This window comes from Dromiciops gliroides, chromosome 3 (genome assembly GCF_019393635.1).
Source record: "Dromiciops gliroides isolate mDroGli1 chromosome 3, mDroGli1.pri, whole genome shotgun sequence".
NCBI classification, from domain to species: domain Eukaryota; kingdom Metazoa; phylum Chordata; class Mammalia; order Microbiotheria; family Microbiotheriidae; genus Dromiciops; species Dromiciops gliroides.
This window is the reverse complement of record NC_057863.1, coordinates 435,138,294-435,159,791: the sequence shown is the minus strand read 5'-3', so window position 1 is coordinate 435,159,791 and position 21,498 is coordinate 435,138,294. Positions and strand designations below refer to the sequence as shown.

General features: G+C 38.6%; 1 protein-coding gene across 1 annotated transcript in view; it reads right to left on the bottom strand.

The window, feature by feature from the left end:
- PDE11A (phosphodiesterase 11A) overlaps window positions 1-21,498 on the bottom strand; it is a 487,311-nt gene that overhangs the window by 192,150 nt on the left and 273,663 nt on the right. The window contains exons 7-9 of the mRNA XM_043996785.1: window positions 19,723-19,798; window positions 16,776-16,843; window positions 15,529-15,621 (exon numbers count right to left, since the gene is read on the bottom strand). Coding sequence (XP_043852720.1) covers window positions 15,529-15,621; window positions 16,776-16,843; window positions 19,723-19,798 — 237 coding nt within the window. The remainder of the gene's footprint in view (window positions 1-15,528; window positions 15,622-16,775; window positions 16,844-19,722; window positions 19,799-21,498) is intronic.

The window sequence follows — 21,498 nt, the reverse complement described above, 5'->3', positions numbered from 1 at the left end:
ATGAGGGTTAAGTGACTTGCCCAGGGTCACACAGCTAGTTAAGTGTCAAGTGTCTGAGGTCAAATTTGAACTCAGGTCCTTCTGAATCTGGGGCTGGTGCTTTATCCACTGCGCCACCTAGCTGTCCCCATGGTCAGCCGTTCTTGGCATTCCTCTGTGGCTATCAAGAACTGTGTCCTAGGGGCAGCGATGGTGACACAGCGGATAGAGCAATTTGATACAAGTTATACAGTGCGACTTCATATGTTTCCATATTGATCATGTTGTGAAAGAAAATATAGACCAAAAAAGCCCACAAAAAATAAAGTGAAAAATAGTATGTTTCAATCTATATTCAGACTCCATCAGTTCTTTCTTCAGAAGTGAATAGCATTTTCATCATGAGTTCTTTGGAATTGTCTTGGATCATTGTATTGCACAGTGGATAGAGCACCAGCCCTGGATTCAGGAGGATCTGAGTTCAAATCTGGATTCAGACATTTAACGCTTACTAGCTGTGTGACTCCAGGCAAGTCACTTAACCCCAATTGCCTCACCAAAAAAAAAAAAAAAAGAGAACTGTGTCCTACATAGGCAATGGTCAATGTTGATATACTTAACTGCTTGAGAGAAGGAAGGTTTAAAACTCTAAAAAACGTACTAAGTACTTGCCGGATGGATTTATGGTCTTTTAATTTAGGGCAGCACAACACTCACTTGACCTAAAACACCTTTTTTGACCTTTCCTACTGTTCCAGGATGAAATGTAAAATCCTCCATTTGGCATCCAAAGCCCTTCACAACCTTATCCTCTCCTACCTTTTTAGTCTCTTGATACCATATTCTCTCCCAACACTCTGTGTTCCAGTCACACTGGCCCCCTTTCTGTTCCTGGTACAACACACTCCATCTCTCTATTCCAAGTATGTTTGTTTTCCCTCATTCTTGGGATGTTCTTCCTCCTCATCTCCATTTTCTAGCTTCCTTCAAGTCCCAGCTAAAACTCAGCTTCTCAGGGGGCAGCTAGGTGGCACAGTGGATAAAGCACCAGCCCTGGATTCAGGAGAACCTGAGACACTTGACACTTACTAGCTGTGTGACCCTGGGCAAGTAACTTAAACCTCATTGTCCCACAAAAAACCCAAAATCAAAACCAAAACAAAACAAAACACAAAAAAACTTCGCTTCTCTGAGAAACCTTTCCTGATCTGCCTTAACACTAATATCTTCCCTCTCCTGATTATCTCCAACTTATCCTATATATATATATATCATTTGTCCATAACTGTTAGCATGCTGTCTCCCCAAACTATGAGCTCCATGAGAGCAGGGATTGTCTTTTGCCTTTCCGTGTATGGCCCACAATTAGCCTTAATAAGCTTATTGACTAGCTGTTTTATAGATTTCTCTATCAATCTTTGATTTAGCAGAGAATATTCTTGTAGGTTATCTTGTAGGTTATCCCTATGTGTTAAAGGCAGTGGGTTGATAAAGAACTGGCCTCAGGAAAAGTTGGATTCAGTTCTCCCCTCTGACACTTAGTGACTATGTGATCTTGGGCAAGTCATGTAACTTCTTAAATGATTAAACAAATCTCTAAGGCCATAAGAGACAGAAAAGTTACTAATATGCATTAGTAGAAGTTTCCTTGTCCAGGAATTCCCTATACAAATGATATCACAGATCTAGGCCCCCTTTCCTTGTGATTTCCAAGGAAAAGCTGCTCCAATCTTATTTTACCTCTGATTTCTCTGCCAAGGAGGAGCATCTTTGGACTGGAAATGACTTTTTAAAAAATGACTAATAATGGGGCAGCTAGATGGCGCAGTGGATAGAGCACCAGCCCTGGATTCAGGAGTACCTGAGTTCAAATCCGGCCTCAGACACTTGACACTTACTAGCTGTGTGACCCTGGGCAAGTCACTTAACCCCCATTGCCTAAAAAAAAAAAAATGACTAATAAGGAGTTAATGCCTAAGATGAGTGGAGAGATGATAATAAGAGAGTTTCCTCTCTGCCCTAGATTGATTCAAGTCACCAGGTCCAGATGACTTTTGTCCTCAGACACTGAAAGACCTGGAAGGTATGATTATTGAACTCCTACAGGATTGATCCTTGAAAATTGTAAAAAAAAGAAGAGTGATGTAAAAGAATTGAGAAAGAGCAAATGTTGGGTTAGCTTAGGTGGTGCAGTGGATAAAGCACTGATCCTGAATTCAGGAGGACTTGGGTTCAAATTCAGCCTCAGACACTTGACACTTACTAGTTATGTGACCCTAGGCAAGTCACTTAACCCCCATTGCCCCTAAAAAAAGAGCAAATGTTTTGATTTTCAATTTTAAAATTGGGGAATGGGGGGGAAATAGACTCTTGAATTTACTCTCAAGTCAGTGAGCATGACTGACTACTAAAGAAAAACACACACACACACAATGTATTATCAAAGGGATGGTTATCAGACATGTCAAAAAGGAAAGGAAATTGTGATCACTAAGTGTCACCACGGCTTCAACAAGAACAGGTCATGCACCTCTCTGCCTATCTTTTGTTCTATTCTGGGGGAGCATGTGGGGAATGTGAGGACTCTAATGTCCTGCAGCTTTCTTTCCTCTCTTTGACAATATGGTCTCCTTGGCTTTTTAATTTATTATTTTCTATTCTAGATATAGGGAATGCAATCTCAGACCTTGTTCAGGAATGCAAGCCATAGGACTCTGGAAGTCAGAATCCAGCGTGGATGTTTTCCTCAGCTGAGCATCAAAGCTCCCAGAAGCAGGAATGCCTTTTGGGACTCCAACCCAGTGGAAGGACCCATTCAACAGTCATACTGATTTTAAACATGGATTTGGTTGGACCAATGCTACAGAGGAACTGAACTAAATTATGATCCTAATCATATAAAGAGACTGAAATGCTATAGAAGGAATTATGAAAAGTGAATATTGTCTGGTGAATGTTTTTTTAATTGATATGTTAGCACAAAAGTTCATAGGATCCCAGGGAATTACTAGTAAGAAAAATGTTTTTCTTGTTACCAACTTTATTTTGTGTAATGCATTTATGTGTTATTTCATGGTTTCTATGTTAGGAAAAGTGCATATTATTAGAATTTATATTTTGTAACAAATGTAGTAGCAGCCTGATAGGCCTGGGCCCAGTTAGGGATGCTCTGGCTCTGAGGGGGACACTGACCATGGAGAAATACTGTTGATGAGCTTGCTGGGGTCAATTAGAGATTATTCTTTCCTTGGAAAAGCAAAGGAGTTAATTAACCAGGTCGTGGTTGGTCAAACAGATAATAAAGCAGACATGTCAGGGACACCCAGAAAGCTGGGTGCCTTGAATTTACAGCATGCACTTAGTTGGGAGCCAGTCGTGTTTGCTATGTGATTAGGACCAGATAGTAACAATAATCTCAAGTTAGAAATGTGGACTTTTTATTATTCATGCATTCAAATAGCTAGCATCATCATTTTCCAAACTGCTGTAACTTTTCAGTCTTAAGTCTCTCCCCTATCCCCTTCTCTCCTCTATAAAACTGTCATCTTCTCCTTTGTTTGGGGAGTTGAAGTTTAGACTTCTTCTCCCAGCCATACCTCTATGTGCTGACTGATTAGGGAACATGCCATAAACCTGTTTCTCCCCAGGAGTTGAAGTTTAGATTTCTTCTCCTGGCCATACCTCTGTATGCCAAATAGTAAAAACTTTTACTTAAATTTTGATTGGATCTTTTGGGCAAGTAATTCTTTGAAAGATGAATATTTTCAAAACCAATTTAGCGGTAGGTAACACAAAGAACTGCATATAGAAAAAACATCACTAGCAAAAGATTACAGTTTTGGAGGTTCCCAGGAACCTAACTCCCTACTTTCCATAGGTTCACTATATCAACATTCCTGTTTTTTACTTTCATGCCATTTTGTAGCAAAGTTACCCCTGCAAAAGTTGAGAATTGGCTGTAGTAAGTATCAGAGGCAGGATCTGAACAGAGTTTCTCTAACTCTAGAGTCAGTACTTTTTCTAATTTATCATGCTCTTTGTTTCTCAAAATTTTTAAACTAATACTTAGAAATCTCTTTTTTTGGTGCAGAGGGAGAATAATGAGGCTCTTTTCTACCTCAGTTTTCAGACCCCCCTGCCCTGGAAGTAGAATGTCATCTCATTTTATTGACCAGAGTTCTTTTGGATGTAAGAAAATCTCATTTGCATTTTTCACCTCCTGGTATACATGTGGCAGCCCTGACCAGGGCTTACAATTGGGAAGGGATGCCCAGTGTAAAGAAAATGTCATCTTTCCTTTACAGGTGACAACATGGCCCACTGGGCAGGAAGGTGAGTGATTCACCTCATCCGCCTCCTTTTTAAAACCTAGCCCTGTAGGCGTTCTCCATTGTTTACAAGCCAAGATGAGTAACTTAATACTGCTCTATTGGGACTTCCTACCCCTCAGCCTCTAACAATTGCACTGTGACACTCACTCAGCTACATTTCTTCTCTTTGCAACCTGATTTTTATACCTAGTTTATGACTTCTTGTAAGTTTGGAAACTTTTCAAATTTTAAATGGAACAAACTAATAATCAGTAGTTCCCTCTCCCATCTTCTCCCAGGTAATAAAAGCAAATCCTCTTTAAGCTTCACTTTTAGAACATATTTCACTCAGTAGCTCCCTTCTATATACATCCCTTATACATGCTTAGCTCCCTTCCTCCATGGTGGTAATCAATTATTAATTAATAAACATTTAATAAGCACCAACTATGTTCCAGGTAAGCAGCTAGGTGGTCCAGAAGGTAGCCTGCCTGAGTCTAGAGACAGGAAGATTCATCTTCCTGAGTTCAGATCTGGCCTCAGACACTAGCTGTGTGACCCTGGGCAAGTCACTTAATCCTGTTTGCCTCAGTTTCCTCATCTGTAAAATTAGCTGGAGAACGAAACGACAAACTGCTTTGTGACCAGAGTCTGACATGAATTAAAAATGACTGAACAACAAATGTGTCAGACACTGTGGGATACAAAAAGAGGTGAAAGAAAGGCTCTGCCTTTAAGAAACTTATGTTCTAATGGGAGAAGATCACCCAAAAAAGGAAGCTGAAAAGGGTGGGGAGGTCAACAAAGCAGGGGCATAGTGGAGAAATCAGAGAAGTCCCAGAGTCATTACAGCCAGGTGAGAAAAGAGGAGGTATTTGTCCTGAGCCCCTTCTTTTTGCGGGGGGCAGGGCAATGAGGGTTAAGTGACTTGCCCAGGGTCACACAACTAGTAAGTGTCAAATGTCTGAGGCTGGATTTGAACTCAGGTCCTCCTGAATCCAGGGCTGGTGCTTTATCCACTGCACCACCTAGCTGCCCCCCTGAGTCACCTTCTTAACTAGAGCTTTTGGAGTTCACGTCTCCATCCTTCAATCAGAGAGGCAGAGGGTAGTGATGGAGTGTGAGGACCAAGGGATATGAGATCTTGCAGGAGGTTACCAGGGACAAGTTTCCCTGCAGAGATATCCCAAAGTGGTGCAGCCGGGTGGGAAATAAAGTCATTCGGATGACAAGAGGCCTTAGAGTCCAAGTCACACTTTACTGTAGTGTGATGAATCTCACTCAGGGAACCATTAGTTATTCACAATGTCTGACATGGAGTAAGTATTTGACAAATGCTTTAGATATCTAACTCTTTCTAACATGACATTAACTTTTTTGGCATCTATATGTAATGGAATAGAAATGCATTCAATAAGCACCTGTAATGAACCAATACAAATAGGAAAGTCAGACAGTCCCTGTTCTCAAAAATTTTATATTTTAATTGGGGTAACAACACCTGGAAGGAATAAAACAAGCATTTATTCAGTGCCAGGCACTGTGGTAAGTGATTTCCAAATATTAGCTCATTTGCTTCTCTTAACAGCCCTGAGAGGTAGGTGCTATTATTTCCCCCATTTTACAGATGAGGAAACTGAGACAAACAGAGGTTAAATGGGTCACATATCTAGTAAGTGTCTGAGGCTAGATTTGAACTCAGGTTTTCCTGACTCCAGGTCCTGCTCTCTATCTACTGCACCATCTCACTGTCACATGTGGGAAAGTTTGTCTGAGATCAAATGGAAAGGTCTGGTGGTTCTTAGGGTACATCAGCAGGGTGGGTGTTAGACCCAAGGGTCTTTAGGATGCAACATTGAGAAAGGGAAATCCTGTTGGGATCTAGGTGGGTCTAGTCATATAGACTCATCTTCCTTATCTGGCCTCAAACACTTACTAGATGTTTGACCCTATGCAAGCCATTTAACCCTGTCTGCCTCAATTCCGATCTGAAAAATTAAATGGAGAAGGAAATGGCAAACCACTCCAAGTGTCTTTGCCAGGAAAACCTCAATTGAGGTTTTCAAATGAGGTGGACATGACTGAAAAAATGACTCAACCTAGCAACATTTTGCTAGGTATTGTAAATATACTACAATTCTCTGTCTTCTTAAGTAGCAGATTCCACATTGCTACTTTTTTCTCTTGATTCAGGCAAATGAACATCAATTATTGTATTAAGCTGTGATTTTAAAAAATGGCCTTGGGGGCTATTGAAGGCTGCATTCTCCTGCATTAAATGATGCTAGGCTATTGTGGTGGTGTTTTTGTTGTTGTTGTTGTTTTAAGAACAATAATGTTTTTATTCCAGATTTAATTTTTTATTTGTTTCCTTCAGTCAGGCTGTCAGTGATTGATTTTTGCTGTTGTCACTGTGCTTGGCTTGAGAATCTCTCTCCTTGTCCTAAATCTCCTTATTATTCTCTGTTTTCTCCTCTTTTTACTAACTTGCTTTTTTTGGTCTGCTGTGGCATGAGAAATCAGATGACAATGCTAGATAGAATTATGTGTAAAGTAAGAACAAATAGGTTCTAAGGGAGGGTTTGAGGAATTCTCTTAAAAGGTACTAATCTTTAGTATTAGAAGGTTGGGGCATTTATTTTAACTGCCTGGGAACCTTTTTTTTTTCCTTTTTGTTTTTTATCTTCATTTTAGATAGTTGAAATGGCCAGATAAGGGTTTTCTAGATGACTGATTGTGTTACTACATCTAGAAAAGTGTCTTTAAATGAAGCAGTATAGGATAAAAGAAGGAGTACTGTACTTCAAATCAGGAGAAGCCTGGGTTCAAATCCAGCCTCTAATACTTACTAGCTATATGACCTTGTATATATACATTGCTTGGACTAGGAGACATCTTAGATTCCTTCCAACTCTAAACCTATAATCCCATTATTATTCATTCACATAGTAGGTACTAATACAACGTTGGTAGGTTTTCTGGAGGCCATAGAATACCAGTTCTACATGAAATATTTGACATTATTGGCTTGTCCCTGCTGCATAAACTCCCCCAGGCTACTGAGTTTATTATTTATTCATTTGGGTAATAATAGCGATAACCCAAAACATTTTTTCCTTTAAAAAAGTAACATAGGACAAGGGATCATTGTATTGGTTGTTTTGGGGTTTTGGAAGAAAAGAGGGGCAAGGTAGATGACAGTGGGAAGCTATATTACAAAATAATTCAGTGTGATAAACAAAAGGCATCAATGAAATGGATTTTAATTTCTTTCTTTTTTTTTTTAGTGAGGCAATTGGGGTTAAGTGACTTGCCCAGGGTCACACAGCTAGTAAGTGTTAAGTGTCTGAGGTCAGATTTGAACTCAGGTACTCCTGACTCCAGGTCCTGTGCTCTATCTACTGCGCCACCTAGCTGCCCCTCATGAAATGGATTTTAAACATAAAAACTGCATACATCTATAATTCTGCCAATTTTCTGCTGTAGTAATCTTTCATAAAGGGGCTATTCCATTAGTACTCAATTTTAAAAGACCCCCAACATTCACTTGTCAGTGTAATTCATTTATGATCCTGCATATGTATGCATGCTGGGTAATGCATAAACATTTTATAAAAAAATGTTCAACCCTCACAATTCCATTGCTGTCCCTGCCCACCTTTGTTCCCTGTCACCCCTGTTGTGATTTACAGGAAGGTTGATTTTTCTCCAACAAATTGATTATCCAATTTATTAATGCATAGTTAGTGCTTTTCTAATGAACCCCTTGCTTTCTTGAGTTTCTAGTTTGTAAGTACTGAACAGAGAATATAAAGCATTCTTTTAGGCCTATGGAGAATCTCAGCCTAATTATTGTTCTTCAGAATGCCATCAATTCTTCAAATCTGTGCTTCATGTATTAAAACGATTTTTCTGCACATAAGGGGACAAGCCTTGGTAGTTATTCGGTAGTTTCTATTATTGAATATTTGTATTCAAACTTGATCTCTCTCAACATCTTCCATCTTTGTATTTTTTTTCACATTGTCTGTAATTAGCAAGGTAACCCTATAATGTCCTGAGAACATCTGGTGCACATGAACATCTCAGGGCTCTCTAAAATCAAGGGAAGGGGGAAGGATCTTCATATGATTTTCCAAGATATGTTTAATTGAATCCAAAATGGGGCACTAAGTCTTGACCACAATACGCTCCCCATTTCCAAAGTTTTCAGCTGCAGACACCCATCCCTACTACTCAAAATCTGTTTGTAATGCCTCTTTTGGAAGTACATTTAGAGTAGCTCTGACATTTGCAAGTCAAGATCCCCCAAACTTTCTGGGCTTATTAGTCTGACCTCTTTATTTTTAACTTTGCACCAGGCAATAATTCCAATGCCATGATGAGAGGTCGGCTTTGCTTTAATTTGTCTCTCACTGTCTCTGATGCAGAATTCAGCCCATTTCAATTTAAGAGGGTTGGGTTGTTGTGAGGAAATTATTTTGAAAATCACAAGGTCCTAAATCAATACACTGTTTTTCTTACTATTAACGATGAGATATCTAATTCAACAGTTCTGATCAGTTCCATATTCACCTAACCATGTGAAAAGAGAAGTTTTAAAAATTATACAGGGGTTGGTTGATTAGTTTTGAAAAACTACTTGGGTCATTCAGTCCCCAAAGTTGTTGGTGTTATTGTTTGTTTTCCTGTTGCTGATCTTTTCAGTTGAATTATCAAACCAATGCAGTCAGCCATCATCCCAGGACAGTTCTTTGGTCCACAAGGGAAAGGAAGCAGCTTCCTCTAAACCCCACCTCAATGGCTCCATTAGCAGACTTTTCAGGTATGTCAGTCACATGAGAAGGCAAGAGGACTTGCCTGGGTTATTCCTGAAGGCCACCTTTTAACCAAAGTTAATGCTATTTCAGTAAGTGATTGGGCTTTTCTCTCAAAGAAGTTTGCCAAGTCTCTTTACACAGCAACTTAAAATATTCTCCACAGGGAACCAATGACCACAGGACAGGTTCAGGGAAATAATTCTTTTTTCTTTTTTTCAATTCTATTTCTTTCAAGAAGAGAGATACCATCATCCAAAGTGTCTTCAGAGAAGAATTAAGGTATGTGAACAGTTCCTGTCTCCAGTTCTATGTTGCTTTTGGCTTATAATTTGTAGCTTCTGTCCCGAGTCCCTGCTAATGAACAAGGGTTTCAACAGGCAGTTCAACTTCAGCAGGAGATATTTACTATTTTCAGCATCAATGAATCACACCCTAACAGTAACTCTGTTGGGTTTGGGAGTGGGGGAGAGGAATCATTGAGCTCAATTCTTTCTTGGAGACCAAGATGTTCAGAGTGGGAAGAAGAAGTCTCTTTCCACCTCTCTCTGCTATCTGCAGGTTAGCCAAGTTTATGGCTCGATTCACTGGCCAGTATCCCATTGGGAAGTGCAGGCAGGCTATGCAGTAGTAGGAAACTGCTTCTGTCACTCTTCCTTGAAGTGGGGAAACTAAGTGTTCTCCAGGGTAAATGGTAGTGCCCGCTATGTGATCAGAAAGGTTGCCATTTTGATCTTTCAACAGTTTGGCAAAACAAATTCACAGAGTCTTGTGGTCATGAATGTTGATGAGTATACATGAATGTATTCGTGTATTCATTTAACATACATTGTTGACAATATGTGGCGAAGTGGAAAGGGTGCTGAGCCTGACTTCAAGAAGGTTCATCTTCTTGAGTTCAGACACTTGCTAGCTGTAAGGCCCTGGGCAAGTCACTTAGCCATTATCATTTGAGTGCTACAGAAGAATGGAACAAGGGAGTGCTTTGGGGAGTTCAGAGAGTGAGAAGATAATTTCTAACTGAGGTGAGTAAGGAAGGCAGGGGTGACATTTGAACTGGGCTTTGAAGGATGGTTAGACAGAAATAGGTCAGACAGGGAAGCATTCTTGGAAGACAATGAAATGGTATGAGCAATGGTGTAGAGGCACACACAGGAAATAATGAACAGGGAGTAGGACATACATAAGGGAGCAATCAAAAATAAGGTTGGAAAGGTGAGTTGAGAAGAGATTTAAGATTCCTTAAATAGCAGGATGAAGAACTTTTACTTCTTTTGTAGACAGTGGAAAGCTCCTGAAGATTTTAAGCAGGGGACTAATATTACTAAAGCCATATTTTAGTAAGATTCATCTGGCAGCATTTTATAAAATGGTTTGTATAAGAGGAAAGAGACAGACTGGAGAAGGGGAAAGTTAAGAAGCTATTTTGAAAGTTTTTGTGTTCAGTCATTTCAGTTGTATCTAACTCCTTGAGACCCCATTTGTGGGTTTCTTGGCAAAGATACTAGAGTGATATGTCATTTCCTTCTCCAGTTCATTTTATAGATGAGGAAACTGAGGCAAATAGGGTTAAGCGACTTGCTTAGGATCACCCAGCTAGTAAGTGTCTTAAGGCCAATTTGAATTCAGGTCTTCTTGACTCCAGTCCCAGCACCCTATCCAGTATACCACCAAGCTGCTCTATTGTGAAATTAGCAGACGAGAAATAATGAAGGTCTGAATTGAGATGATACAAAAGGGAATGGAAAGAAAGTGAGTGATGTATTAAAATGAATTTGGCAACTGATCAGATGTCTTTTTTTATCCTTCTGTTTTTTTTCTTACTTACATCATAAAATTACATATCCTTTCATATGTATTCTCTCTACTTCTAAGAAAACTCTGGCATCATTGGAGGACAATAGACAACACGTTACCTTGACAATAATTATGCAAAATATCCCTATAGGTCTTCATGCCTTTCTCTAATCCGAACAGCGGCCATTCTAAGTGCCAGGGATAGCAGATCAATGCTCTTTTTCATCAGTACTTTCATGGCTCTTTGATCTCATTGATATGAGCAGTCACCCTTCCATTTGTAAAGATCACAATCACCCAGGGGGCAGTATGAGGGTTAAATTAGATAACATAAACTTTACAATGCTTGATAAATGTTAGTTATCATCATTATCACTATCATCATCACCATCACATCACCATCACCTATAGGCACTGGGCCTCCAGGCTGGTAATGAATGGCTTCATGCCCTGGGCCTTCTACTGCACTGCTGAACTCTAGAACTGTTTATAGAGTAATATAGGGGTGTACTAGTAAATGTTTTTTTGTTTGGTTTGGTTTGGTTGGTTTTTTTTAGTGAGGCAATTTGGGGTTAAGTGACTTGCCCAGGGTCACACAGCTAGTAAGTGTTAAGTGTCTGAGGCCGGATTTGAACTCAGGTACTCCTGACTCCAGGGCTGGTGCTCTATCCACTGTGCCACCTAGCTGCCCCTACTAGTAAATGTTTAAAAATTGGGCTCTCTCAAAGGACAGACAAACATTATGTAACAGCATACTTTTAAGTTTAACCTGCATTAAAAACAATTTAACCTGCCTTTTTTAAGTTTAGGCAATCAACAAAACAATGAATCAAGTCCTAATTTGAAGTGACTGCTGATTTCTGAAGTGTAAATTCACACATTGAAAATTTAACAATTTCTTCTCAATAAGCTAGCTCCAGCACACTCCAACAATTAACTACCTTTTCATCCTTTCTGATTTTTGTCCATATTCTCCCAATGTGCTAGAGGCTTTCATCCTAAGTCTTTTCTTTTTTAATATTTGGGGAAGGGGGCTTCTAGGGCAGCTCTTGGGGTATCCATCCAGCATCCTTATGCCTTCTTACTGTGTGATAGGCCTGCCCTCTTTTCCTATCCTTCATTTTATTGATAATAGATAACCTTTATGCAATTTATTATGCAGAGATCATGGTTTGGCCCATTAAGCAGTTTATTTGTACCCACTAGGAATCTCTCCACCAAACTTTGGATTACCCCCAATTTTAATTATCTAGAAATTATGGTGTTACAAGATTCAACACTGCAGAACATCATGAGGAAAACTATTGGTATCAAAAAGATTTAGGTGGGTTTGGTTTCTTTGCTAGGAGATAGCTTGGCATCATTGAAAATAATGTACAATTCTCCAAATGAAATCTATTCTATTCTATTATTATTATTAAATTTAGTACCTAACTTATTGTCTCTGCAGTATTTTTCCCAAATATTTGGACTGTTGTACTAATCCAACACACTGGTCTTCTAATTACATTATGATCTGAACTATAAGGATTTTTTTTGTCCATTTAGGTTTTAGCACAGTGAGTAGCACATAGTAGGCACTTAATAAATGTTCCATTTCTCCTTTTCTTCCTTTCTCCCTCCCTCTCTCCCTCCTTTCCCCTTCCCTTCCTCCTTTCTTCCCTCCCTTCCTTCCTCCCTTCCTTTCTTCCTTCCTAACCAGCATTTATATGTTTTATGGGTGACAAAATACTTTAAAAATAACTCATTTGATCCTTACAATAATCTGGAAGATAGGTGCTATTATTATCCACATTTGTAGATGAGAAAACTGAGGCAGAGGTTGTGACTTGACGAGGATCATATTACTAGTTAGTATCTATGGCAGGATTTGAACTCAGATCTTCCTGATTCCAACTCCATCCAGTTCTCCAGCTCTCTATCCACTGTATTAAGTAGCTGCATCACCACATACAGTCCATAAAATATTGTTAAGATTATTAAGGTCTTTCTCTCTCTCTTTCTCTTTCTCTCTCCCTCTCTTGGGGCTATGTAATATTTTAGGATCTCCTTCCATCAATACATTATCATTTACACATAGTAGCGTCCAGAGAATCTTTATATTTATATTTATATATATATATATATATAAAACATCTTAAATTAGTACTTTTCAAAAGACATCTTCCATGAGAGTGGCAACAACCTTTGTCAAGGATATATGTTCCTACTTAATGCCTCTCTTCACACTCATTATCAGAGGGTTATTAAACAGTAAACTTTAAACTTTGTGGTTACACTTATCAAGAAATCCTGTACAAACTTAACATATGCATGAGAGACTCATTTTGAGGAGAGTTTGTTGCTAGAACATTTAGTTATAGTAGGTCAATTTTTTTTTTTTGGTAATCAACGAATAATGAACACGGTGATATCTTGTATTTTCCATCTCTTCCATTAATTTTGTGACTGTAAAGATGGAGTCTAATGTGGAAAATCATTTGAGAAAGCCTACCACTTCCCTTCTCATATTTTCATCAAAAAGTCTTAATATACATGTAGATTATTCTCATGAAGATTTTAAAAGGATGAAAAAGTAGAAAAATCATCAGAAGTTACTGATATCCTCCTAATCTTTTTTCTGGGGGGAAAGCAGATAATGCCATCCATGACTTTTTTTTTTTCATTCTTTTTGGTATCTTCCCTTTTCTGAAATATATTGTAAAACGATTCTTTAATGTTTTCAAAATTGTGTCACCTCCTATTTGACTATATTTGCCCTCTTCCATTTCTCATTTTTAAACATTAATGGCTCATTTGACTCGGTCAGGTTGAAGCTATTATCATTATTTTCACTGTCTTCTCAACTTCAGCTTAACTTCTAATTTGATTTTGGCCTTTGTTCTAACAAGTCATTGGTCTGTCTGACTGCATAGACAACTGATTTTTTTAATATGATTCCCATATCAGGAAATAGTCATTTTCTGGTTGTTCAGATATAATCAATTTTAATTTTAAGATGATCATTGCTTTCCAAGTCCAGCACCTCCCAATACTCCTCTGGAAGAATGAATTCATGCTATATAGATATGAGCCTTCTGAGTATTATATAAGTCATTAGTCTCTTTTCCTTTTCAAACTTGCACCGTATTTCCCAATATTCTTTTCATCTTCCTTCCCCACCCCCCTTACCTTGTGCTCACCTGCTATTGACATTACCAAATATATGGTGATTTGATTTTTAAATGATTATGTGTTCTACAAAATATCTCTTAATGCCTTTGGGTACACAATAAAACAAAGTCCTCAGCTTCTCTATTTGTTTCTTTAAGGAGAATCGATAAGCCAACCTTCTATTTAATACCAACTTCCTTTTGTCTTCCAGATTCAGAAATGCGCAGAACAAAACTATCCATGTCTGCCTTCTTTTTCATTTTTAAAAAATTTCTTGGATCTTAAAATCTGAGTTACATAAGGAAGAAGGTATTTACAACTGGTGTATTTATAAGTGGTAAAAATTATAAGGAAAAATACTGTTAGTGTTTACTGAGATCTTTGTAGATTATAAAGGAGCTGTAAAAGTTAACTGGTATTTATAAGGCCTGAGTTGCAAAAAGATTTAGGGCAAGAGGGAACCAAGTCCTTTTTTGGAATTCCTTTCTAGTATAAACAAAGGCACTATGTGTCATTATTTTGATTTCACTGGAGAGGTGTGTGAGAAGTGAAAATGTGCATAAGATGGTATGCTTTGTAGGGATCATCATAATTTACATTGTATAATCATTTACATAATAAGTTTTTGTTAAACAGCATTTGCAATGCCTTTTTTCTGATTAGAACCTCATACTTTTCCTTCTTGCCCTCTACCTCATCCTCCCTAAAAGCCTTTCCCTCCACTCTATCATACCCTTAAGTCATTATCCGAAATCTCTCTTCCCTTTTACCACTAACGCCTGAGAAATAATTGCTAACACATGCAGCTTCTACTTTCTCACCATCCCCTCAGTTCTCAATCCTTTGAAATTTGCCTTATAGCCCTACCCCTTAAGTGAAAATGCTCTCTCCAGGGTCAGTTACTAAACAATCTCTTGACTTCTTGATCGGATGGGATTTTCATAATATTTATTCTCTTGGACTTTTCTGCCATTTTTTATACTGTTGAACTTGCTCCTGGAGACTCATATCCTTTTGTTGTTGAGTCATTTCAGTCGGGTCTGACTCTTCGTGACCCCATTTAGGATTTCCATGGCAAAGATACTGGAGTGGCTTGCTATTTCCTCGTACAGCTCACTTTACAGGTGAGAAAACGGAGGCAAACAGGGTGAAGTTATTTACCTAAAGTCACATAGCTAGAAAGCCCCTGCGGTCAGATTTGAACTCATATCTTCCTGATTCCATAGCCAGTGCTCTATTCACTGTACCACCTAGCTGCACTTGGAGCCTTTGGGTTCTCTGAAACTGTTCTTTCATGGTTTTCTACCTCATCTCCTGCCCCCTTAACATGCTTGCTCTCCAGGGTTTTGTCGTAGGATTCTTCTCTCTAAATTTTCTCTTATCAGCCCCTGTAGGTTCAAGTATCATCACTACGAAGATGACTCTCAAATCTCCAATGTTACCAACGATCCCTTAATTGCCAAAATACTTACATCAAGAGCAACAGATTGCTTGGCCCAAGACTTCTTCACTTGATCATACATTATTGTGTTATTGATCCCAAGGCCACAAAAAATGACAAAGGCCTAAGAGAGAGAAAGGTTACAGTTTAAAACAAAGATAGGCAGCTTTCAGGGACAAGCGTTAATTTATTTTGATTGGTTCAGAACTGTCAGTTCACTAGGGTAAGGAACTCCCAGTGAAGAAATCCCTTTTACCAATGAGGATTTGTAACTGTTCTGCAATTTTTAGTCTTAAAGAGTTGCCTGGGGGTACTGAGAAGTTAAATAGCTTGACTAAGGATGGATTCAAATCCAGGTCTTCATGTCTCCAAGGCCGGCACTCTACCCACTGTGCCAACCAGCTGAATACACACAGACACACAGGCACACACACTCATACTCACATTCCAATAAGAGGGTAATCTGAAATAGAAGGTGAAGAGGACAGATGTTCGAGTGGCAGAATGTAAGCTTCTTAAAGGAAGGAATGGTTTTTCCATTCATTTCTGCCTCTCTGGTGGTAGCACAGTTTTCTTCACATAGTAAAAGCTTATGAAACACTTTTTGGATCATATTGGATGCCATTAAATAGGACGTAGGAGTGCCCACTACTGTCAAATAAACTACTATGGAATCATGATCACGCCTCACACCATTACTTCTGTTGCTTTTTTTTTTTAGTGAGGCAATTGGGGTTAAGTGACTTGCCCAGGGTCACACAGCTAGTAAATGTTAAGTGTCTGAGGCCGGATTTGAACTCAGGTCCTCCTGACTCCAGGGCCGGTGCTCTATCCACTGTGCCACCTAGCTGCCCCACTTCTGTTGCTTTTTGACATTTGTTCTGAGACAGGAGATAATCCCAATACAGTTAGACCATACCTGATGGGCCACTATGAGAAACTGGCCACACCTGGCAGAGATGGACTACACAGGGATGCGTGAAATCCAGATGAGCAAATCCCAGCATCAATAAAGTTCTGGCACGGGGCAGCTAGGTGGCACAGTGGATAAAGCACCGACCCTGGATTCAGGAGTACCTGAGTTCAAATCCAGCCTCAGACACTTGACACTTACTAGCTGTGTGACCCTGGGCAAGTCACTTAACCCCCATAGCCCTGCAAAAAAATAAATAAATAAAGTTCTGACCCCACTAACTTCAGTCCCTGGAAGAACTTTGGCAGAAGTACAAATATATTTAGATCTCTCAGCCCCCTAGTTTACAAAGCTCTTTCCCATACCTCAAAAAGTCGTTGATCAGCATCATCAAAAGGCTTCCCATCGAGTCTATTTAAGACTTGAGCAACCCCTGTTGAAAAAGTTCACACCATGTTGTTAATATCAGACACAGAAAGCCAAGTTTCACCAAAATACTTAGTGGGAATCTAGCTAGTCCATGACTATTCTGAGGCATTGGAATATGCACAAATGCTCCATTTAAATTCTGCCCACATGGGCTCCCTATGAGGAAGGAGGGATTTAGAGGGACGAATGGTTCCCCACTGAGGCTTCTGGACCAATAGTTTTCAGACTGAGCTTCACTGAATTCATTTTTTTAAGTATTTTTAATTTAATTTTATTTTTTGCAGGGCAATAGGGGTTAAGTGACTTGCCCAGGGTCACACAGTTAGTAAATGTTAAGTGTCTGAGGCTGGATTTGAACTCAGGTCCTCCTGCATCCAGGGCAGGTGTGCCATCCACTGTGCCACCTAGCTGCCCCACTCCACTGAATTCTAAGGACCCACAAAACATCCTTAGGGTTCCCTGACAACATACCATCAGGATCTATGAACATTAGAACTCTTTAACAGCATGGTTAATTTTTGTGTAGTTATACTCAAGAGTAAAGCATGTCTCTGAAACATAAAGACCTACAACACAAATCTGGTATATTATTGTCAACCTAGAAGGTAACCAAGTGTTGTGCTGGAGCCAGCTCTCATGTGCTTACATTTTCCATGAGCATTTAAACCTGAGATATGGCAATCACTATAAATCAGAGCTTGATTAATTGTCTTATTGATTGTCTAGACTTAACAAAGTGTTAATAATGCAGATTTAAGCCTAAACATTTGTGTGTATCTATTTCTTTTCCCAAATGAGTTAAATATTTACCAGAATACACCTATATCACTTTATAAACACTGCTTGAACTTAGCAGGAGTGTAATAGAAGGCCCAGGAGATGAAGTCATTACTAGTCTGGAGGCCTGGTGACTAGAGGCCAATAAAAACAATGACAACAATGATGGTGGTGACGGTGATGATGATAACTGCTATTTATATGGCACTTTAAGGTTTGCAAAGTGCTTTATACCCAGTATTTCATTTGAACCTCACACTACCACTTAGTTCTGATCTCCAATGCCATAATTGTAAAGCAATACTGCAGTCACCTTACCCATTTGATTTAAATTTCTGTCTGTTCCTTACCCAATATCACACCAAGTGTTCTAGGACATGAGAAACAAGACAGAAGTGTCCCATAAACCTACAAGCATGGGAACTACAGAACCCTGGCTCCAATTAGTACAAAACTAAAGAAGAATTCCGTAGATAAAAGAGCTTCTACTCCTAGCTATTCACAACAATGAATGTATCTCCAAAATCACTGAACTTGATATTAGAAAGTGACTTCTTGTGTTGAGTTGTTTTTGACTCTTTGTGACCCCATTTGGGGTTTTCTTAGGAAAGATACTGGGGGGTAGGTAGGTGGCACAGTAGATAAAGCACTGGCCCTGGATTCAGGAGGACCTGAGGTCAAATCCAGCATCAGACATTTGACACTTACTAGCTGTGTGACCCTGGGCAAGTCACTTAACCCTCATTGCCTCGCCAAAAAAATAAATAAATAAAGATACTGGAGTGGCTTGCCATTTCCTTCTCTGGCTCATTTCATAGGTGAGGAAACTGAGGCAAACAGGGCTAAGTGATTTATTCAAGGTCGCATAGCTAGTGAGTATTTAAAGCCAGATTTGAATTCAAGAGGATGAGCCTTCCTGAATCTAAGCCTGGCACTTTATGCACTGCACCACTTAGTTGCAAGTCAGAAAGTGACTTCTTAACTTTTAGAAACATTAAGTCCACTGAATACTGCTAGGAACTTGTAAATTAAATGAAGAACTGCAGGCACCTCACATTTAGGCACACTATATCCCCAATTTAGAAATAATTACAGATACATTATTGACTTTAAATGATGTGATTTCGTAACATAGTCAAAAAATACTTGGATATTTGTCTTAGTACAGTTTGCTGCAGTTTTAGCTGTCATTCTGTTACCTGTCAACATAATTAGCTGTCTGAAATGGTCTCATTCATTGTTTTTTATTAGGAGCTGTGATTCCTAACTCTCACACATTCCTTTTGCCTTGGTATTCATCTTTTCCCATGTTATTGATCCACCCATCATATTGATAGATATTTGATTCTGCTGAGCAAATGAATGAGAAAAATCATTTCCAAATTTAGGACTAAGCACTAATGGGCAGAATATGGAATTCCACTGCCAAGCACCAGTCAGTTTTCTGGAGCTTAATGAGGAAATCTTACAGAAATCTCTAAGAGGAAAAAAATTGTCCCGAGAGAATTAATAAGCAGTTAGAATTTAGGGGTTTTTAAAAAGAAAAATCCATATTACTTCCAAAGAAAAATATCTCCATTTTAACCCTAGTTTGAAGAATTTTATCAATGCTTTTTTTTGGCCCTTCTATACCATCACTGGCCTTCCCAGGCTAGGTGATTTCTCAGATGAGATTTCCAGAGATAGGATTGGCTGGCCAGGTACATTGGGCATATGTCTGAAACTAGAGATCAGTAGCTGACCACTAATGTGCCCTCTTTCTTTAGGGAAATATGGGCTACCCCACAAATCTTTTGGCAAAAGCCTGAATGCCTATTTGTGTAGCACTAATTCAACATGTCTCTTATTTCTCTGCATTTTAAGTATATGAAGACTTTCTGCCTTGGACTCAACAAAGAATTTGCTGATTTATGGACAAATATTTAATTTCCTTAGAAAGAATCATGAACTCCTTACATGGAGTCTGAATGGGAATGGGGGATGGGATAAGACTCAGACCAGTGGATTCTGGAACTTAAAAAAGTAAAAAATAATAATACAAACCAACTTTAAAGGAAGAATACTTCATTCCAGATTAATATTCTCCTACTTATGTCAGTATCTTACCAATTATTTGGTGATTGCTGTTCCAAATAGGCACACAGAGCACAGATCTTATATGAAAGCCAGATATCTGGTCAGCCTAGGATTAAAAAAAAAGAATTTAAAAAGTGTTAAAATATACATTAACCACTCATTACTGATTTATAATCCCATCAATTTCCAGTAACAATTTTTTGAACAGGTTTAAAATAAATACTATATTTAAATCAATTTTTAAAATACATGTACATCCAACCATCTAATTTCAACTCTTCCTTTCAGAAGATTTCATGGCAGAATTTTGTGCGCCACCTCCTCCATGAGTCTTTCTTTCTAAATCCTGCCATTGTTAATATTATTCCTTTCCTCAAATTACATTATATTTGTATAACACACATGTGTATATATGTATGTGTATTTATATATTTACACACACACACACACACACATGACCTACTTGCCACACAGAAAGATATGGTCTGAAAAGAACAACACCAGTTTTGAATATAAATTCATTATAAATGATTAATACCACAAAAATGAAATTGATTATATTTTAATGGACAGGAAATTGTTACGGATGTAGGAATCATTCATGAATCATCTGTCTGTGGATAAATGTTTGTAAGGTCATTATAGTTCATGTCCTTGTTACAAATGAGTAAACCAAACTTTTTTTTTAAATTAATAAAGTATTTTATTTTTTTTTCCGTTACATGTAAAGATAGTTCTCAACCTTTGTTTATACAAGCTTTACAATTTCAGATTTTTCTCCCTCCCTCCTCTCCCCCCCCCCTCCCCTAGACAGCAGGTAATCTGATATAGGTTTTATATATATATATATATGTATGTATATATACACACACACACATAATAACATTAATCCTATTTCTGCATTAGTCATGTTATAAGAGAAAAAAATCAGAGCAATGATGGAAAACCTCAAAATAGAAAAAAAAACAATAGCATCAAAAACAAAAGAAATAGTATGCTTCATTTAGCATCTATACTCCGCAGTTCTTTTTTTTTTTTTTTTCCTGGATTTGGAGATCCTCTTCCATCACGAGTTCCCTGGAACTCTTCTGTGCCATTGCATTGGTGAGAAGAATATAGTCCATCACAGTAGATCAACACTCAATGTTGATGTTACTGTGTACAATGTTCTTCTAATTCTGCTCATCTCACTCATCATCAGCCCACACAAGACCCTCCAGGTTTCTCTGAACTCCTCCTGCTCATCGTTTCTTATAGCACAATAGTATTCCATTGTATTCATATACCACAACTTGTCCAGCCATTCCCCAATGGATGGGCACCCCCTCAACTTCCAATTCCTTGCCACCACGTAAAGAGCAGCTATAAATATTTTTGTACATGTGGGTCCCTTTCCCCCTTCCATGATCTCTTTGGGAAAAAGACCCAAAAGTGGTATTGCTGGGTCAAAGGGTATGCACAGCTTTATCGCCCTTTGGGCATAATTCCAAATTGCTCTCCAGAATGGTTGGATCAGTTCACAGCTCCACCAACAATGGATTAGTGTTCCAATTTTCCCACAGCTTCTCCAACATTTATTATTTTCCTTTTTTGTCATTTTAGCCAATCTGATAGGTGTCAGGTGGTACCTCAGAGTTGTTTTAATTTGCATCTCTCTAATCATTAGAGATTTAGAGCATTTTTTCATATGGGAATAGATAGCTTTGGTTTCTTCATCAGAAAACTGCCTGTTCATATCCTTTGACCATTTCTCAATTGGGGAATGACTTGGGTTCTTATAAATTTGATTTAGTTCCGTATATATTT